Source organism: Thermobia domestica, chromosome 6 (assembly GCF_964235325.1).
Source record: "Thermobia domestica chromosome 6, izTheDome1.hap1.1, whole genome shotgun sequence".
Lineage (NCBI taxonomy): Eukaryota > Metazoa > Arthropoda > Insecta > Zygentoma > Lepismatidae > Thermobia > Thermobia domestica.
The window spans coordinates 100,644,767-100,671,380 of NC_137459.1; the positions used below are offsets into that span (position 1 = coordinate 100,644,767).

The 26,614-nt window shown below is 34.3% G+C and overlaps 1 protein-coding gene across 11 annotated transcripts in view; it reads left to right on the forward strand.

Moving 5' to 3' along the window:
- The window catches only part of LOC145688130 (uncharacterized), a 669,087-nt gene that overhangs the window by 367,370 nt on the left and 275,103 nt on the right, over nucleotides 1–26,614 (forward strand). For all 11 annotated transcript variants that reach the window (XM_081761906.1, XM_081761908.1, XM_081761907.1 and 8 more), the window contains 2 exons: nucleotides 5,618–6,462; nucleotides 24,650–24,776. In XM_081761906.1, the coding sequence (XP_081618032.1) occupies nucleotides 5,618–6,462; nucleotides 24,650–24,776 (972 nt within the window). The remainder of the gene's footprint in view (nucleotides 1–5,617; nucleotides 6,463–24,649; nucleotides 24,777–26,614) is intronic.

Consider the following 26,614-nt stretch of genomic DNA (forward strand, 5'->3'; position numbering starts at 1 on the left):
AGGTAAGGTAGCGGGAAAAAGAGGGAAGGGGCGAAGAAGACTACAATTAATGGATGATATAAAAACAGAATAATCATACGCGAAGACGAAGAAGTTAGCGGAGGACCGTGAAGCATGGAAGCTTCTCAGCTGCGGCAAGTGATCTGCCAACAAAGGCAGAATACCTATGATGATGATGATCACAGCATAGTTTCATTTTCCTCATATCCTATTAACAGTAGAATGCCAATTCATGCATATGTTATAAATAACCATACTAGTAACCAATTAACGGAATTTGATTATTTTCTCACAAATGTCAGGGTTGCCAACTATCAATAAAATTTACAAAAATATTTTTTTATACAGAATATTTTATTTTACAAATTTTCACGTAGAAAATGTTAGGAACAAGAGACGTGTCATATATATTCCAAATATACAGTCCTTAAACTCTCATATGAGCTATGACAGACAATCACTAGAAGGGAAATGGGAAAGTACAAATTTTTACTTCTAAATATCGTTAGTATAAAAATAACACATTCGGAACAATTCATATATATATATATATATATATATATATATATATATATATATATATATATATATCAGTAAACTATTTCCAGTTTGTCTAGCCTTAAACGTGTTGGTTGTGTAGAAATTTTAGTTTTTCTCTTGAACGTCATAATTACCAACTATGACGGAGTTATGTTTTATAGTATTTTAAGTCGAATTTTTATTGATAAAAACGTAAAAGTAAACAATATCTACGCAAAGTATATGCAATAGTTTTATTTACTCTACATGTCACTTCGAATACGCTATAATCGTAGGAAAACTGGTCATTTGGGAAAGTTACAATTGCGACAGCGATATAAGAAATATTTCTTTCGTAAAAGGGAGTAATGTGTTTCTTAGTGTATAATTTTAAGTTTTCATGCAGTACAACAAAAATAAACCAAACCAACAATGTTTTTTTCAACAGAATATCCATCTTTACATGCTGTTAAAAGCATTAACATTTGTTGTTTTGAGAAAATTGCAACAAAGCACAAAACTTTATCAGAATCAACGCACAGGGAAAGTAGTGGACTCCTCTTCATCACTCTCTTCTGGTCGTTCTGGTCCATTCATATACTCACTCTAACAGGTACAGAACGATGTGCTCTTCGATGATCTTTCAAGGCAACCATAACCATGATAGCACCATGTTGTGCATGAGCTAATTAAGTTCACCACTACAGGCTCTACAGGTGTATTTGCGGGCAACATATGAGGTACGTATTCTTCTGCAGCATATGGCAAAAATTTCTATCCGAAATATCTTATATGTAGATCAGGAGGATTAATTTGTTCAGCTGATTTCCATATGGCTCTCTGAAGATAAGCGCGCTTATAATGTTCCAGCAATGCACCAACAGTTGGAGGAAGCTTTGAGAGAGATGGCAGACTTGTAATTGTCTTGCTAGCCATCTTTCTCTTCCATAGTCCAGCTCGTGATCCTTTGATAACGGTTTCTCCACGGCTGTATTACTGAGTAACAAATGTATCATACTGCTCTACTATTAGACTTTCTTCAGCTTTGGGATCGCCAGCTGATGCAAGTGTGCCTCGAAACTTCAATAGAATGTTCAGCATTCGCCCTTTACCAATCCCATCAAGAGATGAAGTACCGGTAGTATCGCAGCCAGTTAGAGTATGTGTTGCCAGAATATTCACCATATACACTGAGCACTCTTACAGCTTCATTTATATCAATTACTTCTCTGGATACAGGGCATTTTTTCATTACGATTGGTGTAGTTAGCTTTTGAACATATACATGATATCCAAGTAGCACTAGTACATTCGTGTCGTCACACTTCAACCACCGTAAAGATTGGTCAGGAGCATGTCTAGCCTCCCTAAGAACTATGAACACCATATATACATCAGCTTCTTCGTGTGCTGTTGGTCCTACTCCTACTTCAATGGGGGATGATTGTGTTCCAGTGATAAGCAATCTATGAGATTGATCTATGCTAATGTCCATTAGCAATTCTAAGATTAATGAAATAAGTTGCCTTCTCATATTTATTGACGTATATACGAACGCTCTTTTAGGTAAAGAAGTTGATAAGGTAAGATTATATTGTCTTACATTTCCTTGTTGTCGCTTCCTTCGTGTTGCTGCTTTGATGCTGTTCTCATAGTGTCTGTCGAATACTACATGTAGAATATGGGCTTGTTTAAGATTACTTTCCACCATTGCTGTGAAATGTCTTTACATATATTTCTTCAGTAGCCGGACGTGCTGGCCATGATACGTGCCAGAGCATTGCACAACCGTCAAGAATGACAGTTTGATGGGTGCTTACTAGCGATCTTGATGATTTCATTACGGCAAGTTTGTGTTGAAGCACACTTTTTGGGTTTTCTCGCATTTCGCCCTTCTCATTAAACAGAGCAGTCGGAACTGGAGCTAATACATGGTAAAGCACATAATAATCCACATTATTATCACGAGATGATACGAGCAGGCCTATTGTGCAACCATAAATAACACTGTGGTCAATTATAATTATCAGCTGAGAATAACTTCACTGATTTCGTAACGTCTAACATTGTTTTAGTTCTCTTGGAAATACTTCGGTGAAAAATTTTTAGACCATTTACACACAAAGTGAGTCAGGTGCTGTGTTCCCACTTTAAGAGCGTCTTGTACGTTTAGTGCACTCTCACGCAAAATTTGACCACTAACAATATTAACTAAGCCCTACGTGTATGGCTTTTGCTATCAAGGGATTCGATATATGTTGATAAAAATTCACGAATCTTCTCGCGATCTGCACAGTGAGCTTTGATACGTGGACCTATCTCCACTTTGTGATGGAAAACTAAGTCCTTATTTTCCATCTTCCTCATATCGTCTACATCTTTCTGAATTTTACCAAACACGTTTTAGGAAACAGCCCGTATGGCTAACGCTTTCTCCTACAGGATAAATCCATTTACAACAGCACGTCCATGACCATATCTCATGTATGTACTTTCGATAAACTAATTAGTCGATATCCCATTCCAGACACTCTTTTTGTGCTTTACTACGTGTTCACCAACAATGATTTTGAAGCAGTTTGATTCTTCTCAGGTAGAAGTTAGTTTACGATCTCGCCTAAACAGAAAATAAATTTGCATGTTCGTAATTTTAAAACTTTTCGTTTGCTGTAATATGTAAAAAGTTACTATTGTACTTCATGAAAAGAAAAAATAAGCCTACGTTGACGAAAGCAAAATTTCTTATAAAATTTTGCTCCCAATTATTGTTTCCCTTGATCGTCTGAAATTATATGAAGAGTAAATAAAAGTATTACATATACTTTGCGTAGGTATTGTTCACTCTTACGTTTTTATCTCTAAAAATTCGACTTAAAATACGATTAAACATAATTCCGTCATAGGTGGTAATTATGACGTTCAAGAAAGGAACTAAAATTTCTACACAAGGAACACGTTTAAGGCTACTCACAATTGATTAAGAGACAAACCGGAAATAGTTTACTGATATATATATGAATTGTTCCGAATTTGTTTTTATACTAACGATATTTAGAAGTAAAAATTTTTACTTCCCTATTTCCCTTCTAGTGATTGTCTGGCTTTTAGTCATAGCTCATATGAGAGTTTAAGGACTATATATTTGGAACTTATATGATACTTCTCTTGTTCTTAACATTTTCTACGTGAAAATTGTGTAAAATAAAATTTTCTGTATTAAAAAAATGTAAATTTTAGTGATAGTTGGCAACCCTGACATTTATGAGAAAATTATCAAATTCCGTTAATTGGTTAGTAGTATGGTTATTTATAACATATGCATGAATTGGCATTCTACTGTCAATACGATATGAGGAAAATGAAACTATGCTGAGATAATCCAGTAATTTAAGACATGGAGAGTGAGAGTACACCACCCCTCTTTACCCCCGTTTGCGGAGTTTCCCCAAGGTTTGCAGAGTGGCATTCCAAAATCATATAACATCAGCTGAAAATAATAATATATACAAAAAATCATGGTTCGGGTAAAAATTGCATCTTCTCCCCAGAACTATAAAAAGAAGTTAAATTCGAAACAAACAATATATTTTTAAGGTAAACAAAGGTTGAATTTCAACGAGACTTACCTGAATGTTAATGCATGACTCTCGATTATAAATGTAAGATTATAAATTCAAAGTGAACTATTGTCATGACACTAATCTAACTTCGATCAGTTAAGCTGATATCAAATATTTAATTTCTTTATAAGGAGAAAATATAAAAAATGTGTGTTAGTACATTGAAAATAATGTAGTTTTATTAAAAATACTCAAAGTCAGTGTTCTTCAATAAAAAGTATTCACTCGTTGAATAGCTACAAACATTTAGTGTCTTAGGTTGAATTAACAAATTTAAAAGAGTATCAATATCGTAATCCTCTAAATAGGTGTTCATGAAACTCTCTTAGAAAATGAATATATTTGTTATCGTCATCGATTATGAGAATATCTGTCTTTCCATTTTTTTTTTCAAAACAAAGAATTTCGTATTTTAAATGGAAATAAAATATACAAGGTGGATCATTTTTCATGATATGAACTTTGAGCTTTTAAACAAACGTCTTAAAGACACTGAAAGTTTGTACCAAGCAAACATTAACAAGAGCAAATTGTTTGACATACTCTATTTCATGTAATATTACCACATTAACAGTGTTTCCAACCTAACATAAAGACATTTTTCCAGTGGCACTACAAGATATTATTACATATTTTAAATCTACATGTTAAACGAAATCTTATAATATCTCAGTGCTACAAACTACATTGCTGTAAGTAGAAGTATGATTTTTGTTTTCGTCTATAGGAAACTATATAAGTCCTCAAAATGTAACTAATCTAAGAACTTTTCAAATGAAATCCTTGTGAAAAATTCAAGTTTTCAAACTGTTGTAATTTTCGTTCTGTTTATTCTGATTCCATAATAATATGATCATAGTATTAACTAAGATGCTTTGGATGTGCATCCTCCTTTCTATTTTATTTGCGTTATTACTGGTTGTAGAGACCTTCCAAATTTGGATGTTTGTTTGAAACATTGAATATTAAGTATTGTATTGTGTTTTCAATTAACATGTAAATCTGAGACATTTAATATTCTGAGCAACATTTTGGAGGAATTGGAAATTACGCTAAACAATTTCCTTTGTCGATATTTCCTTCATTCAAAACTTCAGCGTCTCGCACCTTTTAGTTTAAAAGTTACAAATGACGTTTCAATATAAACGGTCCATCTGTAAGTCTAAGTGTCACACTTGTACAATATAGACTACTTAGGTAAATAGGATAGATGGAAAATACCAGGTGGAGAATTTGTGTGATAAGAAAATAAGAGGAAGCAAAAGAATTTCTAGAGAAATTCACGAGCACGATATTGTATATCCACTTGAATCAAGTCAAGAATCCTTCTCACCCGAGAGCTTACAATTGACCCACCGGCTCACTTTTCACTTTTTTAATTTTTATAATTGAATCAAGTACTGGTCAGACATGTCACATGTAACAATTTCAAAAAAATACATATACTGTTGTCATTTTGTTACTTCTGCTTGTTTCAGGATTAGGTGGCACTTCCCCAAGACCTTCGCCTTCTGAAGAGAAGTCAGTTTTAAGTCAACATGAACATCTTGATCAACCACCACCTCCTCCATATCCTCTACAAAGTGGAATAATGCACAAGCAACCGGATCAGCAAGAGCAGCAGTTCACCACACAATTGCAGCAATTGCAGCAGCAACAGCACCAACAAATGTTTCAGAGTGGCCAAAATCAGGTGATGTTCGGACAAAATCAAATGCAACAACCACAGCAGCAGTCTCAATCCGGTATTTCTGTAGCTCAACAGCAAGTGCTTCAGCAACAATTCTTGACGCAGCAACAGGTGCAACTACAAAATCCACAGTTACAACAACAAACAGTTGCTCTTCCTACTGTACAACAACGCAAAAACGGTGTACAAACTTCAGTGTTTGAGAACCAACAAACGTTTACAAGTGTTCAAGTTCCTCTAAATCAACAACAACAAGCTGTGCAACGGCAATTTATTCAACAGGCTGGACAACAAACACAAGTTTTCCCTCAACAACCCCAACAACCAACCCAACAACAAACACAACAACAGCAAATTGCTGTTTCTCTTATGCATCAGCCTCAACAGACATTTACTACAGAATCTCAACCACAGTTTGTAATAGCTGGGCAACAACAACTCACACCCCAGCAACAACAAATGTATCAGCAACAAATGCAACTCCAACACCAAGCGCAACACTTGAAAAAAATTAGACGAAGTCTACCTCATTCAACAACGGACACAACACAAGTACAACAACAGTTACAACAGCAACAACAATTACAACTTCAGCAGCAACAGCAACAGTTGCAACAAATTCGGCAGCAAGTTGTAAGTGTACTTTGTGGCATGATTTCTCCAAATTCATTTAATTTGTTATTTGTGATTGTATTATAATTAAGTTTCATTATTTAAACGATTCTAGTATTTATAAGTAATTTACAACATTAAATTACAAAATAGCAGTGCTTATATTCAACAAAAAATAATTTTGTACTATGTCGTGTAAAACATATTTACTGTTCCAGCATTGTTTAGTATGGTTCACCAGATTTTATGAATATTATTGTTAGTCGTTTGAGTTTAAATGAAAAATTTTCTTTATCTCTACTGAAGTAACTAATAACAAATATGGTAACAAGTTGAGACTGTAGTTCAAAAAGTACAATTTTATGTGTTTTGTGTTCATTTTATGACAGTGCACTTTGTAAACAGGCATTTGAAACTCGATATGTTTAAAGAATATATCAAATGTTCCCTAGTTTTGTTAACCCTTTGAGCATTAGACAAGTATTACTATTGTAAAAACATAATTGAATTGGAAAGACCTAAATTCATTCTTCTGAAGCACTATTTCATTAAGTACCTGCAACGTCTTGTTTCTTTATCCCATTGATTTGTACGAAAAGAGTTATCATTCTTTTTTTTAAAATGCATGGGAATTGTTGCGGTTTGATTTTACTTATTACTTCTTTTTAACACCATTTAAATATATTTTGTTTTGTAAAAATAAGTTAGTAGTATATATACGTTTAATGTTATACAAATAAACGATTTATAAATATCAATATAAGTTAAGCACCAACAACAATATATTTATAAATCTTAAAATTATGTAACACAGAATTTAATGTCTAAAAGTATAGGGAACTTAAATTAGTTTAAAGATATTAATGAAAATCACTCACCAAAAATTCCTGCTTCAAAGAAAATTATTTTCCGCATAACTCAAAGAGTTGAAAAACCAAGGCGGTACATATTTTTAATAGCCTTAATGCTTTATAGAAGTGCAACGTGTCTATACAACAGTTATACAAAGAAACCGAAATTGTGAATAAAATGTAACATTTTACTCATATAAATGTTTTATTTAGCACTGAAACCAGTATATCATCAACTTTTATGTTGTGCGTAGTTTTCAGAGCTTCAGACACCGCCACTGAATTATGCGCACATCTGTGCGCCTATGTAAGTATTCCGTTAGTCATCATGAAGTCGTAGTCGGGTATGGAATGTGCGCAATTTTGTTTCTGGTTTCATGAATCCCAATCGGCTAAAATTGTTATCAGAGAAATTTTAGGACAATTATCGCAAAGAGCCAACCAAAGACAGACTGTTATTGCAAGGAAGAACCGTTATCGATACCGATTTCGTAGCATACCGGTGAAGGTAGGGCTGTAGTATCTGAGAAAATTGTAGAATAACTGTGGCCGACATTTCTGTATAGTCTACGAAAATCAATAGACGTGCCAGCTTAGAGTTCAAAATTTTTAAACTTACAGTACGAAAGGTATTGCATCAGCAGCTGGACAAATTGTAATTTTTGCACGCTTTGAGTGACAATGAAAACGAGTAATGTAAATTTTGTTTAGAAAATGGTCAATGATGATTTTCTAAACAGAATTGTGTTTACTGACTAGGACACATTCCACACCAACGTTAAATCCATAGACATAATGTTCGGATATTAGGTAATCGAACATGTATGGTAAATGTGTTTTGTGCCTTAAAGGTGAACCCAATTTACGAACGTTCTCTTTTGCTAAGCCCACTATCATTGACATATCATATCTGGGCATGATCGAGCATTATTTAATATCATAATTAAGTCAAATATAGGTGAAAATTTTATTTTCCACTTCTGCATTTTTATCCTGAAATCACCGCCTACTTCAATTTGCAAAGTGCCGATGTGAATTGGTCTTGATGGAGCAATTCTGTGACCACCTCGTTCGCCTTACATATCCCCATGATTTCTTTAATAGGAAATTCCATTAAGGAACATTATTTGTATCTTACTCTTCTCAAAAACACCCATGAGTCGCGGAATCGCATAACATAAGCAGTTTCCACCATCAATGCAGGCATGATGCAACATATTTGACAGGAAATTCCTTACCTCTAGCACATCTGTCGTGTGATAAAAAGGGGTCCATTCATATTGAACATTTGTAAAAATAAATTGAATATATGCTTGGTTTCAGTACTGTATAAAACATTTCTGTTAGCAACGTACTTTATTCACAATTAACAGTTACTTTTGTATAGACAATATATAGATTTCCTGTATTTGCTATAATTATAATAACAGAGTTAGTATTTTAAAAAAAAAAACAGCTTATACTTTTAAAGGTTTAAAATGTATTGTTGCTAAACCTTTTAAACTTTGAATAATATATATCATGCTCTTTGTGCTTGAGAGTTCTGTACAGTTTGGCACTCTTGCGCAAAAATCGAACTATAGTAAAATAGCTTTTTCCGCTTATCCAAGTACGGTTAGTTATCCTAACGTTAATTATTATACGCATAATTTAATATTAGAGTAACATTAATCAAGCACTAAGACTATCTTTCACTGTTCTCGTATTATATTAGGTGATTTTGTTACCCCCAAAATTTGCACTGCAACAGTGTTTTCAACCTTGGGAAGTGAAAGACGAGCAAGGGAAGGCAAACTACCGACAGAAGTAACTTACATTTGTAATTACAAATATTACGAATGTTGTAACAAAATGGCGTGAAATTAAATACATACACATTCCAAATAAGTATTGAGTATGAACTGTGTCTCTATTAAGCACAAAGCTCGTAAAAAATAATACTGCACTACAACGGTAGAGTTGTTACTAAAATTAATATAAATTAGTAAGAATTAATAATAATAATAAAAGATTTGAGAGTTCAATGCTGCCTCTGAAATCGCAAAAGGGATTAGACCAACGAGCTGCAAAGGTGGGATCTTTAATTATTCAGGGTAGCAGAATTCACAAAAGAGGCGTCGGGAAAACAAGGTTGGGATCACTGCACTACAACAGTCACTCATACTACGAATGAGAGGATCTACCAATCCTGTGATATCCTGTGATAAGGGCATCAGGTTGTTTCCTATTGCCTTTCTACAAATAGTAAAAGTGTGATCAGTTCAGGAAAATAGAATAATCACAAATTTACCATATAAAATACAGTATAAAGAAATTAGCTAAAGTGGGCCATTTAAAATAAAATAATACTCTAGTTTGATATTTGTGTCAGCTCAAACGTTTAATATCTCTAGGAAATGTTTTATAAATATATTTGCTAATGGTTTCTGATTTGGGAAACTCATTGACATGAATATAAATTCACTGGAATTCCAGAAATTTCTCAATTCTGAAGTTGTCTTTCTATCAAGTGATTCATAGGAAAGCTTCATATTGTGTCCACCATATTGAATTTCCCTTCCTTCTTGCCTTTTCGGGGTGTAATTTTAAATTTCACGCTAATTGGATTAAATGTGTGTAACTTCTTTTCTGAAAAACGAACATTGCCAGATTTCCTCAGTTAATGTCTTACTGTTCAAAAGTAGTATGCAATAGAGGTTATATTCCCTCTCATCTTTCCCTAAGGGACAGTTTTTAAAATTCAACCAATCAAATTATAGGTGTATATTTTCCTTGCAAATATGACATCATATACGAAATTTCGTGGCTTTATGTCATACTTCGGAAAGAAAATACTGTACGTAAGTAAATTCCTCTATCCATTCTTTCAGAGTAGAATTTAAAGTACTTGCCCAAATGAAATAAATATTTTTGATAGATGTATTAAGAAGCTATCATACGTGAAATTTACCGCTTGTATGTCTGTCAATTTAGAAGTTGCACGTAGTTCAAATTTTATCTTTTTCGGGGGAAATTTCCAAATTTGTGCGAGTGAGTAGCATGTTTGTGTTTTGTATATTTAAGAAAAAATATTAAATTTAGTGTATGTTTCCAATAGTTTAAAAGAAACTTTTAGTAATAGTTAAAAATTTTCCAATGCTCTGGTAGGATGCATAAAATTCATCACAGTCAGTATTATGTTCATCTACTGTGTATGTTCTATAGTCTGCGGTTCTACAGAGAGAGACTAAAATAGACCCTCGACTCATTTTTGTTTTATTTAGCTTTTGCGTGTTATTTTGTTTATGTAATGTAGTGAGTCCTGTTTGATGTTTCATTTATAATTTCATGTTCTTATCGTATATGGAGTACGAAAATTTTGTCTTAAATTGGGCCCCTCGAAGGGTGGAGGCTTACCTAGATAAGGGCATTCGGCCCCCTGAAGAAGTCGTTATTAGGAGGAGGGCCGTCGTTATTAGGAGAATATTACTACATTGAGTGAGGAGATGATACCCATGAAACACAGTCAACTGCGAAAAAGGCTGTTAGTGCGATATCGTCATTGAAAGATGGCTGGAAGTATTCATTAAAGTGATTATCAACGTGGTAGAGTTGCTGTTCGTCTTCAGGCAGGTCAATCTGTCACGGAATTTTCATGTGATAGGCGTATCAGGTCTTATTTTCCAACTTCAGAAAAAACTGTAACAAGACAAACAGATGTGTCGGTGCATGGTAGAGATCGTGAAAGGTTGTAGCATTTCGGCAGGATGATCCACAGATCAGTTGGCAAAAAGGAATCGATCTACCACTCCATCCGTAATTGCTCACGCGTTCACCTTGATATTTCTATATAATACACAGAGAAAAATCCGTTCTCCGGACAGCGGTATATTGTACAAATATACGGTATCCTTTTGCTTACTATAGAAATCAGTACGGAGCATACGTTATCCGTATGCTACATAATCACTGCCCTTAGATGTTACATCATGCCGTTGCAGGATGTCTGACATCTAACAGTTTTCCGTATATCACATGCATATACTTATGTTACCTTCGTCAGCTATATGTTATATACGTCCATTTGTATGTGAGATCCTGACCGCCTACATTGTTTCATACAGAAAGCATGTATAGATGGAACACTTATACAGAAAGTATTATAAAACATGCGTTTTCAGTTATACGTCTGTTGTACGTTAAGTCCAAAAACTACAGGAATTACGCATGTAACCTATCTTTTTAAGTACGCCACCTACATTTTTTTTTCTCAGTGTATCCATGTGCTCTTCAGAACTGATTAACGACACCTGAATAATGTTCGGTAGTGTGCTCAGAAGACAGGTATTATCCTCAGCTCCTGTCGTGCCAGATGATAGTTTAGGGGAGCATCGTGAGAATGTCTAATGGAGATGGTCCAATATGATTTTCTTAGATGAATGACGGTTCTGTGCAAGAAGAGACGCCGGATATTGTATATTGTGGAGAGAAAGGGAAGCATGATATTATCCATAGTATATCTGTGAATGTAAGAGGTATGGTGTCCTATAGTCATGTTATAGGTGGGAGTAATGAACCCTAGAAATACATCACTGAAAATCTTCGAGACGGGATACGTTACTGGAGAAGAGTATCTATCAATATCCTGAAAGGCCTTACTTAACTTTTCCGTTGTGCAGTGGGTCTTGACGCTGTTTGTCTGGCTGGGTGCCAACACGCTCCACACATAACTATTTAAGTTAGAGAAGCACTGAAGATTGACAGCGAAAACCGTATGGATTGGATTGCATATTCTTCAGAATTCAATTCCATCAAATATGTTTGAGTTTCTCTCGAAAGTGAAGTTGCAGAGAAGGGTCCCCCGCCCCGGACACTTCAGGCTCTGAAAATTGCATTTTCGAAAAATGTGGCAACCTTTCCCAGGTTCTCCGGAAGACAATCATCGATAGTATGCCACACTGATGTATGGAATGCTGTGTTGTGCAAGGTGAGCATACGCCTTACTGATATAATCAGAACTATCTGCAAAGAGGTTTTCGTGGTGACAAACACCGTGTCCTGTGGGTCTTCTCGGGGTTCTCCATTTCTCTCCCACATTTATCATTCCGCCATTATCACCCATTTCATCACCACCACCTCCCTTAGCCTCGGTGCGTGGTCGTGGTAGGTTAAACTAAAAAAAAAGAACTCTGTACACATGGCAAATTGTATTTCATGTTTTCTCTCCATATTGTTTTGCTTTAATTTTTATTTTACTATACAGTCATTGTCAAAAGTCTGAGCACACTATTGATTTTTCGGAATTTTCCAAAACCAGAAAAAAGAAAAACGACATTTATCCGTACAATGCCCACTTTGCTGGACTTGTTCTGTAAACTAAACATCATTAATCATAAAATAAATTAAAACATATGGGCCTGTTTCCACTGAGACAAATTTATTCAGTGTTTGGGTTCAATGAAATGCCGATGCCTAACCTTGATGAGATCTTTACAAATTCCATACATTTGTCCACTAATTTACCCAACTTTTGCGAAGCTATGAGACTCTAGTAGATCTGAAGAGCCTTCTAAAGACCTTCGTTATGCATTTGCATCTATTTGCGGACTGCTTTGTCAAGTTAATCTTACAAGAGCTCGATGGATAACGAATGTGAAGACAGTGGTGACAATTCAATTCGTTGGTGACGTAATCGTCTTCTTTGCAATGCCAATCATTACTGCATAGATTGGAAGATTGATTGGAATGGTAATCCTGTTGTAGTACGAAATTGTTGCTCAAAATCTGCGTTCCTGATGGAATTTAATGATTTACTCAAACCTTCTGAAACACGTTTTTATCCATTATTCCATTAATTCGAACTAAATTATAAACATCCCCAAACAGTAATGTTAACCTTACCCATGCCTTGCTGTAGGCACTATGTGGTCTGGATGAAAGCGTTCTCGGGACGACACCACACAAACTTCTAGCATTCGAAGACGAAAAGTTTGAATTTAGATTCATCGGTCCAGACTGCCCTCTTCCATTGTTCACCGTTCCAGAGTGCCCTCTTCCATTGATCACCGTTCCAGAGTGCCCTGTTCCATTGTTCACCATTCCAGTCTTTATTTTATTTTATTTTTATTTTTATTTTTATTTTTATTTTTATTTTTATTTTTATTTTTATTTTTATTTTTATTTTTATTTTATTTATTTATTTTTTTTTGCCGAGGAGTGCCTTTTCGTAATGTTTCCTACTTGAAAGAATCTTTTCTTTACCGCAATCCTACACAGAAAACCACAAATTTGAAGGCGCTGGGCCACCGTCCAATTTGTTACCTATTGGGAATGGCTTTTCCACAGTTATATTGATTCTTTTGGGACAGTTAATGTTTATTCCGTTTAATTGTTTTTCATTGCACTTGACGTTAAGAAAAGTTGTTATTTTTAGACGATCAGTGCGTTTCCGTGTGATATTTAGACCCCCTTGTGAATATCTTTCAAGAGTCCGACGCACTGCTTTGATCGACCGTTAAGCGATTTTTCGCTGAGAATGACTCACCTCTCTCAAAATAAACACTTGAACACGTGCCTCGAGTCTTAGTTAATAGTTTTTCTTAATCATTTTATATTTTTTGCATGTTCTTTACACTATTTAACTGGTTCACACGAATGAAAACAGTAAGATTGGATATCACATATTGGCATCCAATTTTGCCCATATTACGACACCATTGAATAGCGCATGCCCAACTGTTTGTTGAAGTAAAGATACAACTATTGAACAGCTCTTGTATACAATTTATATGCAAATTTTGTACAAGGTAAATTGTCATTTCCGCCTAACATAAGACCTTTAATTTAAAATGTGTGTATAAGTGTAGTATAATATAGTTTGGAATTAGCCTAAATTGGACTATATCTGTTTTAGACATCTACCACTAAACTAAATTACCTGCCATCGTAGCACACAAATGTAATGATAATAATAATACAATACAATATATAATTCTAAAATTAATTTGCTTTTACAGTTTCGTTGTATCGTTAAACTTAGTCTGTAATTGCTAAATTCTGAATCATGAATTTATAAGAAAATCTGTTGAAAAATTTAATTCCCTTTACTTAAGACACATATGGTGACCGACAGGATGAATCAGTAACTTAGAATGACTCGTAATAGAAGCAGCAGACAGCAAAGTTTAGAATAGATTATTTAAATTATAAAAGGTTAAGGTAGATTGTTTCTTATTCTGTCTCTCTTACGTCATAAATGAACTCAAAAGCCCAGCCTCCCTTGCATTAGTCACTGTAGATTTTTAGTGATGGTTTGTATATATGAGGGATTCCATGTTAATTAAACAATTAAGCCTATTTTTTGGGGGGTTATTGATTTGAAAGCGTTAATTAATTCATACACTACTAGAGGACACAACAAATCTCGTTATCAATAATAAAGCTCCTAGAGAATGTGTTAAAATTATTAAACATGAAACATGCTATCGTTAATAGAACTGAAAATAAATTAACTATGAAGAAATAAAGCAATGGTGGGAAAATGCATGCTACAATTCTGGCCAAAGTCTCTGACCCATGTGGTTAAAAAACTTGGTAAAAAGTTATGGGTAGGCCAAGAACTAAATGGGACAGAATGAAACCGAATCGTGTGAGAATCAGTTGTAATAATAATAGTTTGATTGCGTAACATAAAATATAATCCAATAGTAAATTTTATTTCTCAGTTGATGAATATTAAGTATTGTATCCACAAGCCACAAAGTGGGGAACTAATAATTGATATAAAGTTTAATTACTAGCTCAAAATCTCTATGGAAATAATCGATTTTTTGTAATTTAGAGATGGATAATTAATTGGATTTCAGAAACCGGTTACTTATGATCAGAGTTTGATAATGTTGCTTTAGACACCAAATTGGATTTTACAAAACTATTTTCAAATTATATCAAGTTTCACTGAATATTGTCATCAATATTTTTAAAAAGAAGCGTAGCAATTATTTGTGTGGTTACTATGAGCTATTTCAGTTAGCAAGCTTTCGAAAAATAACTTCAGCTCATAAAGAAGTAAATACAGAGTAATACATAGATAGATAATGAGGAAATTCATTATAACCATCCTGAAAAGTTAATCTTCACACAGAAAAGAATTACTAGGTATGGTACGAGTAGCAACTGGCTGAATTTCAGGTCGTATTAATTTCTAGTGGACATCATTATAATCTGTTTTCTTAATTCTTCACGCATTTTCATTTCACCAATAATTTCGTCAACGTGCACTTCACCTTTTTATTTTATAGAACTTTCAAAGCCACCCATCCCTTTATTTTATAGAAGTTAGACGTAGGAAGTTAAGAATAGTCGTTTCGTTCCAGAATAAAATTAAGTTATAGACTTTTGATTCTAAAATAATGAAATTTGGACTACTTCAGTTCTACAATCAATTAAAATAATTACAATATTTTTGCAAGGTGAATCTAATATAAACAAAATGAAGAGTTTGTGTGTTTTTGTCTGTCTGTTTGTGTGTGACCTGGGGTACAGACGAGCGTTTTGAGGGTTACCAAAATTTGGTCACAGGTACCTTGGTCCAGGCCCCAGACCAGGGTGAAGCGTTTTTGTCAAAATTCGAACCAGGGGTCTCAGGAGGGCCTTTACAAAGACATTTAAAAGTAGTAGAAAATGACCGATATTAGCGTCGTATTCATAGTTTTTGCGGTCGACGAGATTAATGGTGAAACTCCGATTGCATTAACCTCCAAATTCACCCTATTCGGCTGCGGGCTGGGGATCACCGGGGGGACGGATACTGAGACATGTAGAAGTAATCCAAAATGACCGATATTAGTGTCAAATCCATAATTTTCGTGGTCGCTGAGATCAATAGTGACACTTGCATTAGCGATGATTTGCAAATTCAGCTACCATTGTATGAGAGCCGGGGATCAACGGGGGTGAGGATATCCAGACATGTAAAAATAGCCCAAAATGACCGATATTAGTGTCAAATTCATAGTTTTCGCGGACGCTAAAATGAACGGTGATACTCCCACAAGCGTTGACTTCCAAATACAGCCTCCATGAGAAGAATCGGTATATTCAGCTAGTTAACAATAAAATATAAGAAATGCAATAAAATGTTACTATTTCGAACGATGAAATGTTATTTTAATTTGTTAGTTTGAAGATGGGCGTGGGTTCCTTTCATCACGGTATGGTGCATCCTCATATTGGGGATCAGCGAAAAGGCTCTAGATATAGAGATTAGCTGCGAATATCTTGAATAAGCAGTCGCGGACTGACGGAAAGGGGTGGTCCTTCAGCTTGAGGGTTTGGTATGAGGCTAACAACCTTATTCTGTAAAAAAAAAAAAAAAAAAAAAAAACTATTTGTTCAGAAACATTCACAGAAGCCTGGAATCAGAACTGTGAATCACACGACCTCAGTAAAGTAAAATTAACTTGAGATTTGAACATGGAATTTAAGAAATCTTTATAGAGCAAACATGTTAAATTCCGTAACGAGTGAGTTATACAAATATAGTATTGACCAAGCAGGAGTTCAGGAAGTTAGATGTGAAGGAAAGGGGTATATGCACTCCGAAAATTTTACGTCCTTTTAGAGGGAAGGAAATAAAAATCACCAACTAGGAACACGATTTTCATTCAAAAATTAATAATATCAGTAATTAAACGGGTTTAATCTGTTAATTACAAAGTTTTTAATCACTCTTAAGGGTCGATGGTGTGATATTATTGTCCTATATGTACGTACCTTAACAGAAAATAAGGATAAGGATATAAAAGGCAGTTTTTACGAAGAAGTAGAACGTGTATTCGACGAACTCCCGCGATACCATGTGAAAATTTTATTAGGGAATTCCAATGCAAAAGTAGAATGAGAGGATATTTTCAAACCGACTATAAGGAATGAAAGTCTGCATAAGGAAAGTAATGAGAACGGCGTTATACTCGTGAACTTTGCATCACTCAAACACTACAAAGTGAAGAGTATAAAATTCACACATTGCCACGTTCATAAATATACTTGGACCTAACCAGATGAAAAAGAACACAATCAAATTGATCACGTTTTAGTAGATAGAAGAAGACAGTGTAGTGTAATCAATGTTTAGTCGTTTAAAAGAGCTTACTAACACTGATCAATACGTAGTAGCAGCGATAATAAGAGAGGGACTATCGTTGAATAAAAGAAAGATTCAACATCTGAAAACGGAGAGCTTTAATTTAAAGAAATTAGAGAAGAGCCAGGTGAGAGGGGAAATAGCAGATTCAAGTGTCGAACAGATTCTCAGTTTTAGAAGGTTTGGAGTGCAGTAGTGTTGAGGATATGGGTTGAAATTAGGGATAGCATTAACATTTCAGCAAACGAAAAATTGAGGCACGTGGCAATACATAGGGACAAACCATGACGGCCAGGAATGGACTACATTATCAGATAAGAGGAAACAGGCAAAACTGCGTTGGGTAAAAAATCCGAACTACATAACTACACAAAACTTCATAGATATCAGACGGGAAACTTCTAAAACTTTTAGAACAAAGAAACGAGACTTCTTGAAAACAAAAAATAATGAACGTGAAGATAATAGTAAAACCAAAAACTTTCGGGACATGTATAACGCCATTAACGAACTTGGTTGGGAAAGGCTATAACCTCGCGCTCATATATTAATGATAGCCCGACGGAACAATACTCAGTGATAGAGATAGCATTTTGAATAGACGAAAAGATTTCTTTCTCGATGTGCTTAACATGCAACCAAAAACTAATGTTCCTGGACAAAAGGAAATTCACACAACAGAACCGTATATTCCAGAGCCTAATCGAACAGAAATAGAAAATGCTATAAAAATTAAAGAAACACAAATCTCCGGATGTAGACAAAATTCCGGCTGACTTGATTTTAGCTGGAGGAAGAAAGTTGTAGAACAAAATACACAGATTCATAACCATTCACTGGAAAAATAAGGAATTGTCACAAGAGTAGAAAGAATCAATTATTGTTCCAATTCACAAGAAAGGCGACAAAATTGATTGTAATAATTATCGAGGGATCTCTTTTCTATCAACATCCTGTAAAACCCTCTCAACATTCTGTTAGCAGTATTGACCTCACACGCAGATTAAATTATTGGAGATTACCAGTGTGGATTTAAGCGAAATCGATCAACTATCGACCAGATGTCTATCATTCGACAAATACTTGAAAAGAAATGGGAATACAGCATTCCGATTCATCAATTATTTATTGATTTTAGAAAAGACTACAACTCAGTTAGGAAGAAAACATTGTACAACATTCTTACGGAATTTGGAATACAGAGAAAGCTAATTAGATTAGTTAAAGTGTGTTTAAATGAATTCCAAAGTAGAGTCTGAGTAGGAAAATATATCGTCACGAACTTTCACGTCGAGAATGGTCTGAAACAGAAAGATACCTTGTCGCTATTATTATTCCACTTTCTTCTGAAGTACACTCTAAGGAAATCAAAGATAGCAACCAAGACATAGAGCTGAATGGTATTCACCAAGTTATGGTGTATGCTGGTGGTGTAAATCTAATAGGAGATGAGAGAAGAACAATAAAAAAAAAGCTGCAAAGACTTTATTAAACATTTGCAAGAACATGGATTGAGAAAAAATGCAAAGAAATCTAAACATATGGAAATCCGCCCGAATCGTAATACCGCAAATTATGGATACGTCAAAATATAAAATAATACTTTCGAAAATGTGGATACTTTCAAATATGTAGGATCAATATTAACCTACCAAAACCATATACACGAAGAAATTAAATGTGGAATGAAAGCTAATAATGCGTGTTATTATTCAATTCAGAATCTTTTGTCTTTGCAAATTCTTGTCTGTCGAGGAATTTCAAGCTTAAAATACTTAAAACGATACCCATGCCTGTTGTGTTGTATGGTTGCGAAACATTTCCGCTTACTCTGAGGGAAGAACGCAGACTGAAAGTACTGAGAATAAAATACTGACTCTCAAAACTCGATTCGGACCCAAGAGGACGGGAATGTGGAACTTCTTAATAAGGAACTGCATAATTTGTACCTTTCACCAAACATTTTTAAGGTCATCAATTCTAGGAGGCTCAAATTGGTAGATCATGTAGCCAAAATGAAAAAAAGTAGAAACGCTTCCAGAATCTTAACAGAAAATCCAATCGGAAAGCGGCCGTTAGGAAGACTTAGAAGCAGATGGGAGACAATATTAAGATGAATCTCGTAGAAATAGGAATACAAAATAGAAACTGGTTCCAGCTGACTAAGGACAGAAGTCAATGGAGAGCTTTTGAGAGCGCAGTATTGAATCTTTGAATTCTATAGGCCATACAGCTAGTTAATTAGTTTGAATATGTGATACCCTATATACGACTATATTATAAATTTAATTGTTTATGTTCAAGCAATAATATAGTATAGTAAAAATTATTATTATTCTCACATCTTTCAGACGAAAGTTTTTCAGTTAAATTTATCTCCTTCCCAAGAGAATGATTGAAAGCATTCCCATCAAGATGACGTAATTAATTTATTCACGAAATTTATCTAGAATAGAAAAGCTGTTTTTAGCCAAAGAAAAGTGTATTTAATTTTCGATTTTGCCACTTGCATGTACAGTATTACACAGAGAAGAAAAACGTATGTGGCGTAAGTAAAAACGTAGGTCACATACGTAAATCCTGGAGTTTTGGACTTAACGTACGACTATATGTAACATCCCATAGAAAACGTATAACTGAAAACGTACCGTAAGAAGGGGTTACTTTGCACATCAGGGGGTTACCTTGCACAAAATATGAAAAGAGTTTCACAGCCGTCTGTCGTAAACCCATGAACTGTAAAGAGGAAGTTCCAACTGCCACCGTAAGACAGAACATCTAACTGTATTTTGGCTATAATGTTGGCGGTTAACATCAGTTCTAATTACCCAGAGGGTTTGTTGTTGTAGAGGTATGGAAAGTAGTCACTCTAAAGGCCACCAAAATTTGAAAGATAACACGTACCAGAATTTCCGTCAAAGTTAAGTTAGTTTCGTAGAATACTACTGTGTATCATGGGACTTTGATGCAATAGTTGAAATTGAAATGTGAAACGTTTTAAAGTCATAAAAAAGTAGAAGTGGAAGAAGGCGGTTTCAGCCTCTACTCGGGGTTACTTTGCACCGGTCCAAAACACCGCTTAGATAGGAAATTATAACTACAGGAACGTCCTGCCTTCTAATTTTAAGTAAATTTCGTATTTAGGTAGATACCGAAATTAATTTCTTATTGGAAAAAAAATTATGAAAAGTTCCGGATCCAGAAAAATAGTTTGAGAGGGGCTTCACTCAGACAACCTTAGCTTTTTTTCTTAGAAATTACTAGCTTTTGGGGGGAACTTGAAGCTTATACGCATAATAATGATTAACATTAGATTTTAAATAAAGAAAAGAAATCATGCAATTTGGGTGGGCTTCAGCGTGAAAGTCCCAAACCCCGTAAATCTTCCACTGATTATGGTTGGGATGATGTTCTTGAACATAAGGAATAAATCAGGCAAATCAGTTCACGGGGATTGTTTCTGTTCCTGAGTTGGCATTTGTGTGGGACATATGCTAAAGTATTAGAATGTGGTTTCTGTGTTGGTACCAGCAAATACATAATTTTCTTTGCAAATATTCGTAATTCATACTAAGTATCAATACTGGTACCCTCATTCTAATATCAATATTTGTAGCCTGCATGCAGTTTTGTGTAGAAAGCAAAATGTATAAATACTGAAGGGAAGACATTGCACACTAACGTTATGTTCGTATGTTGAACATACTTTTTTGTATGTTGTGCAAAGTAATCCCAGCTATGGGGTTACTTTGCCCCAAAGTTTACATTTCAATAACTATGATCATACTGAATGTTTACTAATGAACTTTCACTAATGTTTTCCTTATATATCTAGCTATTATATGTTTAAAATATAGTGTTCAAAATCACTTCGTTTATAAGTTACATGAAAGTTTCTTTAAAATTCCTTAAATCTTGTGCAAACTAACCCCGTCTTACGGTATGCTTTATAATACTTTCAGTATGAGCGTTCCATCTATATGTACTTTCCGTATGAAAGAAAGAACTGTAGATGGGCGGTAAAGACCCCACATACAGATGGACACGACACGTATCACATATAGTTCACGTATGTAACATACGGAAGACTATTAGACGTCAGACATCCTGCAGCGGTATGATGTAACATCTGAGAAGAAAAACTAAAATCTTTCAGTTTTACGTCCCCCAGTTATTTCGGCTAGGCTAAAGGAGACGGTGATGATGAGAAATTAATGAAATGGTGGAATGAAGAAAGTGGTAGAAAACGGCAGAACTCCGAAGAAACCCACGCACATGGTGTTTGACCACCACAAATTTCACTTGACGCAAGTTGGGTTTGAACCAGTGAACCCATGTACCAGAGGTGAACGCTCTACCACTGAACTAGCGCGAAACCATAAACGGGAAAAAGGCACTACGTATGTAGCATATGGATAACATATGTTACGTACAGATGTCCGTAGTAAACATATAAATGCTATATATTTGTACAATATACCACTGTCTGGATAACAGATTTTTCTCAGTGTAGTTTTCGTTCTTCATGCATCCTCAAAACAGTAAAGTTCAAAGAAGTCCTATATCTTTCCCTACAAAGACTTTATACAGGTTTTGAAAGCGAAATCACATAATATTAATATGAAAAGTAGAAATATATATATATATATATATATATATATATATATATATATATATATATATATATATATATATATATTAGCCAGCACATACTTCAAAAATTTTATAAATTAGTAATATTTTATCAGAAAATTAATGTTTACAATCTAACATTTTCAAAGAGAGAATTTTCAGTTGTTCGTATTAAAGTTAAGCCCCGTCTATACATTCGTAGGTTTCCGGTTATTATTAATACATTAGAGAGATCATTTATTCTGAGATTCCAATTTATCACGGGGCAAATCATGGGATATTTTTCATCCTAAATATTTATTTTTAATTTCGGTTAAGGGTATTCCCTACCTTTCCATTACCATTAGAAAACCATAACAAAGCCCTAACATCATTGTTTTTTTTTCTTTTTTTTTTTTTGTAATTTATGTATCAACCTCCTTTTCAACAACTTTTATGCTACATTTGTATACTTAAAACGGTATGGGATGCAAACATGTTACTTCCAAATATGGATATCATTATATTATGGTTAGGACAGTTAGCCATTACATAATAAAGAATTTCAAATGGACTCGGTATAATCAACAGTGTTTAAATAAGCGCTCCTCATCCAATCTCTTAGCACTAAGAAGACATTTCCATGGGGTGTTTGGGATACAGATATGCTTTCGTCTCAGACGAATTTACGAACAGTATTTTATAATATATTACTTACAATAAATGTGAACTAATTTCATGTTGTATAATGCAAAAGTGACCACATTCAATATGCAGATGGTCAATTTACTCTATTTGTCTTAAATGAGATTAAAAGTATAATTGACTATGCCATTCTTTGAACGTTACTGTGCTTCGGCTCTGCGTTGTTCCATAACGCATTTTCCTAATTTGAAACTGGAGTAAATTTAATTTGTATCAGTAATTTGATTACTGTTTTAACACAATTGAGGAAAATATCAGGTTGTATAAAAGTATTGGGCCTTTGAAAATCAATATTGAGAATGCATTTATTATTATTATTTGAAACTAACGTTATGAAACCACACAATCACCATTTTGTTAGATAGCCGGCATCACCATAATCACGCCACAAACGAACTTTTGTGATTTCTGGTCAAAGTGATGACAAGTTTTTTTCCAAGACTTCTTTTGTAATTAACTTAACACCAATAAGAGAGTTCTGCAGAAACCAAAACAAGCAACAGCCTGACGCTGTCAAATTCGGGCTATACGGTGGATGAATTAAAACCTCCAATCAAGTTCTTTCAATTTCTGACGGGTAGTTCTTTCAATTTCCAAAAAATACCTGCGGTCTGGCGTTGTCGCGTGGTATACGACACCCTTTCTGTTGACAAGTTCTGGTCACTTATTTTGAGTGGTTAGGTGCACTCGAGCCAATTATCAACCATACAGGTTCAAGTCTATCGTTCTGCTCGACGGTAGCAGTTCATGATGAATGATGCTAATCCAACCCACCACCACACCTTCTTGGGTGTCAGTGCGGTTTTTGCCATGGATTGTGGTGCACCTCCTCTCATCGACCTTGATTTTTCAAACATTTTTATCGTAGGTTACCAACTTTTCATCATTCGTAATGCATCGGTTCAGAAATGGCTCGAAATCGTTGTGTTTCCATAGAGATTCGCAGGGTCGAGTAAATGGTCTTTTTTTTAGCTAGGTCATATGACACCCAAACGTCGAGGTTCTTTTTGTCACACTATTTTGGGATGGACTTTTAGCTAATTGGCGATGTTATAACTCCCTGAGCAATTTCTTGGATGTTGCTTATGATAACGTATCTTCCTCATGGACACGGTCTTGCGCAGCATTTGCATCTATAACGAAATAAAATTGTGAAATATGGCGCAGTTTTGCGGAAAGCTCACACATCTTCACGAAGTCAATACCTTATGTCTGATTATGAAAGCTTCAAGACTTATTTACATCTGCTAGCCTTAATTGTCAAATGTCAAACGACGTTAGGTTTGACCCGCTGCAACTCATAAGCCCTAAAATTCAGGAAACTAACTCGATCTTGTATGCAAAAGGCTCAGTACTTTCAGACGACCTGATATAGCAATTTCATTGTATAATAAAATAAAAAGAACATACTTTTTATTTCATATTTTCCAGTTGCATGCTTTAAGAGGACAACGAAGGACTTTTTCCTGAAAATAACAGTTCACAAGCTTACTGTACCTTATCGTAAATAATGATAATTTAGTACGATGATAATTCAAGTGTTAGTGGTATCTAAACAAAAATTAGAAAGGGGTATATAACGGTGCTTCAGATAAGAAGATGTAATTAAGAGCTAAGTGATGTGCAATGTGTATCTATGTAATCAACTAAAAGTCGTTTCTGAATAATGGCATTTTAAACTTTTTTGAATGCAAGAATCAAAATACCTTGTAGGTATATGTTAGACAGACTAAATATTTAATGTTAACGTTGAAGTGTGTAGTCAATAATAGTTAGCTTACAAATACTTTCACTATTTGAATCATTTACCTTTGTTCATTGTATACTTCAGATCATTAGCAATAAAATAACACAATGATTATTTTACGTGTTCAAATAATAATAGAGATTCAAATTATGGTTTAATTTTCTATTGTAGTTACAAAGAAAAGATGGTGTGATAGGATCAACAGCTGCACAACCATTAGTAAGTAACCAATCCTTGGTTAATTCAGGAATGGGCGTTGTTTCCACGACTTCTGTGCTGTTCCAACAGGCTTCAGGTGGTAAGTTATATTTACTTATACATATTTTCTTGAATTTCAGCTAAAAGAATGCTTATGTAATATAAACTTTGTAAATTTTAAGTTTCTGTACGTATATCATCACTAAGTTTCATATGTTAAATGATATTAAGTTTTATCATGGTGCACAAAATAATTCCTTAGTATACTTACGTATTATACAACGAAAACGACACATTCAAAAAAGAATAGAAAAGAAATCAAATGCATTCTAACAAATACTTGGAATTATTTCTGTCATTGAAATGATTAATTTCTAGAAGGATAAATCAGTTCTATAGTGTCACAGAAAAGTGGTCTGAAACAACATTTGAGTTTTATGACAAATGATCACAATCCACAAAAAACACATTACTTTAGAAAGGAGTTAAAACGATAAACAACTATGAAAGAAAAACAATATAAATAGAATTCGTAAACACGTACCTATTCATAAAATATTAAGGAATTAGTTACTGTTAATTACCGGGACAAAACGGCATTTTTCCTTACATATAGATGTCAATACTGAAACATTGTTAATTCATTTTCGTGTTTGCTTCATGTGTCTTAAGCAAACGTAAATAGAGTTGATTAAAATGTCAAATTTCATAAATATATTTTCCTAGTCACCAGTAAGACATAATATCCAAATCAGTGTTGTTTATAACGGTAACAAAATGCTAAAAGAAAAATCCGTATTAATGTATTTCCTTGTTCATTTCCTTTTAAAGTACATATTGTTTATTACTCTAAATTTCGTAATGAATAAACTATCTACAACAACTGTTATAGTTAGCTAAAAGTAATTATTACTAAACAATATATAATAAAACTTATACATTATAAAATTACTAATAATAAAATGACCTAATGTCATGATTTACTACTAGAAATTAAAAGTTCGATGTAAATTAAATGTAATGAATTTTATTAGTGTATTTCATAAATCTTAAACTTCATAGACTGTACACAGTAAAAAATGGTTGTGTTAATTCAATTCAATTTTAACACAGGGCATTGGTTCCAGCGTGACTACAACTATGCGGTGTTAATTCAACACAAACCCCTGTGTATTGACGTTTAACACAGGAGGTGTGTTACGTATTTAACACACAACCGGTGTTGAGCTGTGTTAAATTCGGATGTGTTAGTATTTTCGTTGTTGATTCGACACGATGTCGGGGTCAGTAGCATGTGGAAAAGTGTTGAGTGTTATTTGTGGTGGTGTTGCTCCAACACGAAACTTTAACACAGTGTGTAGTGTATTAATTATTTTGTGCTAATATTACAATATGTCAAGTATCAATATAACAGTCTCTGTGTTATTTCAACATCATTTTATTATTATTTCAACACACAATCTGTGTCATAATTCAAGGTCAAAGCCGTATAAGTAACACCGTTTTGATGTTAATTCAATACTTCCTATGTTAAAATTCAAGCTCAGACTACCAGACTAACACCGGTTTTGGTGTTAACTCGACTCCACTTCCGTCTTACTACTACACCTATTTATGTGTAGAAATAACTCCGTGTGCGTTATTGATGTAACCATTTTTCTGTGTTGGAAAAGCTTGTTGTGTGCATGCTTACATTCTAATTTTAAAAATGAAATGAAATGAAATCTTTGAGTTGTACGTCCCACGGTTATGCCGGTTAGGCTAAAGGAGACGGTGATTATGAGTAATGAATGAAATGGTGGAATAAAGAAAGTGGGAGGAAACGGGAGAACCCCGAGAAAACCCACGTACACGGTGTTTGTCCACCACAAAGTTCACTTGGCGGGGCAGTCTAATTTTAAAAATATGAATTGTAAACTATAGAACACTTCATTTAGA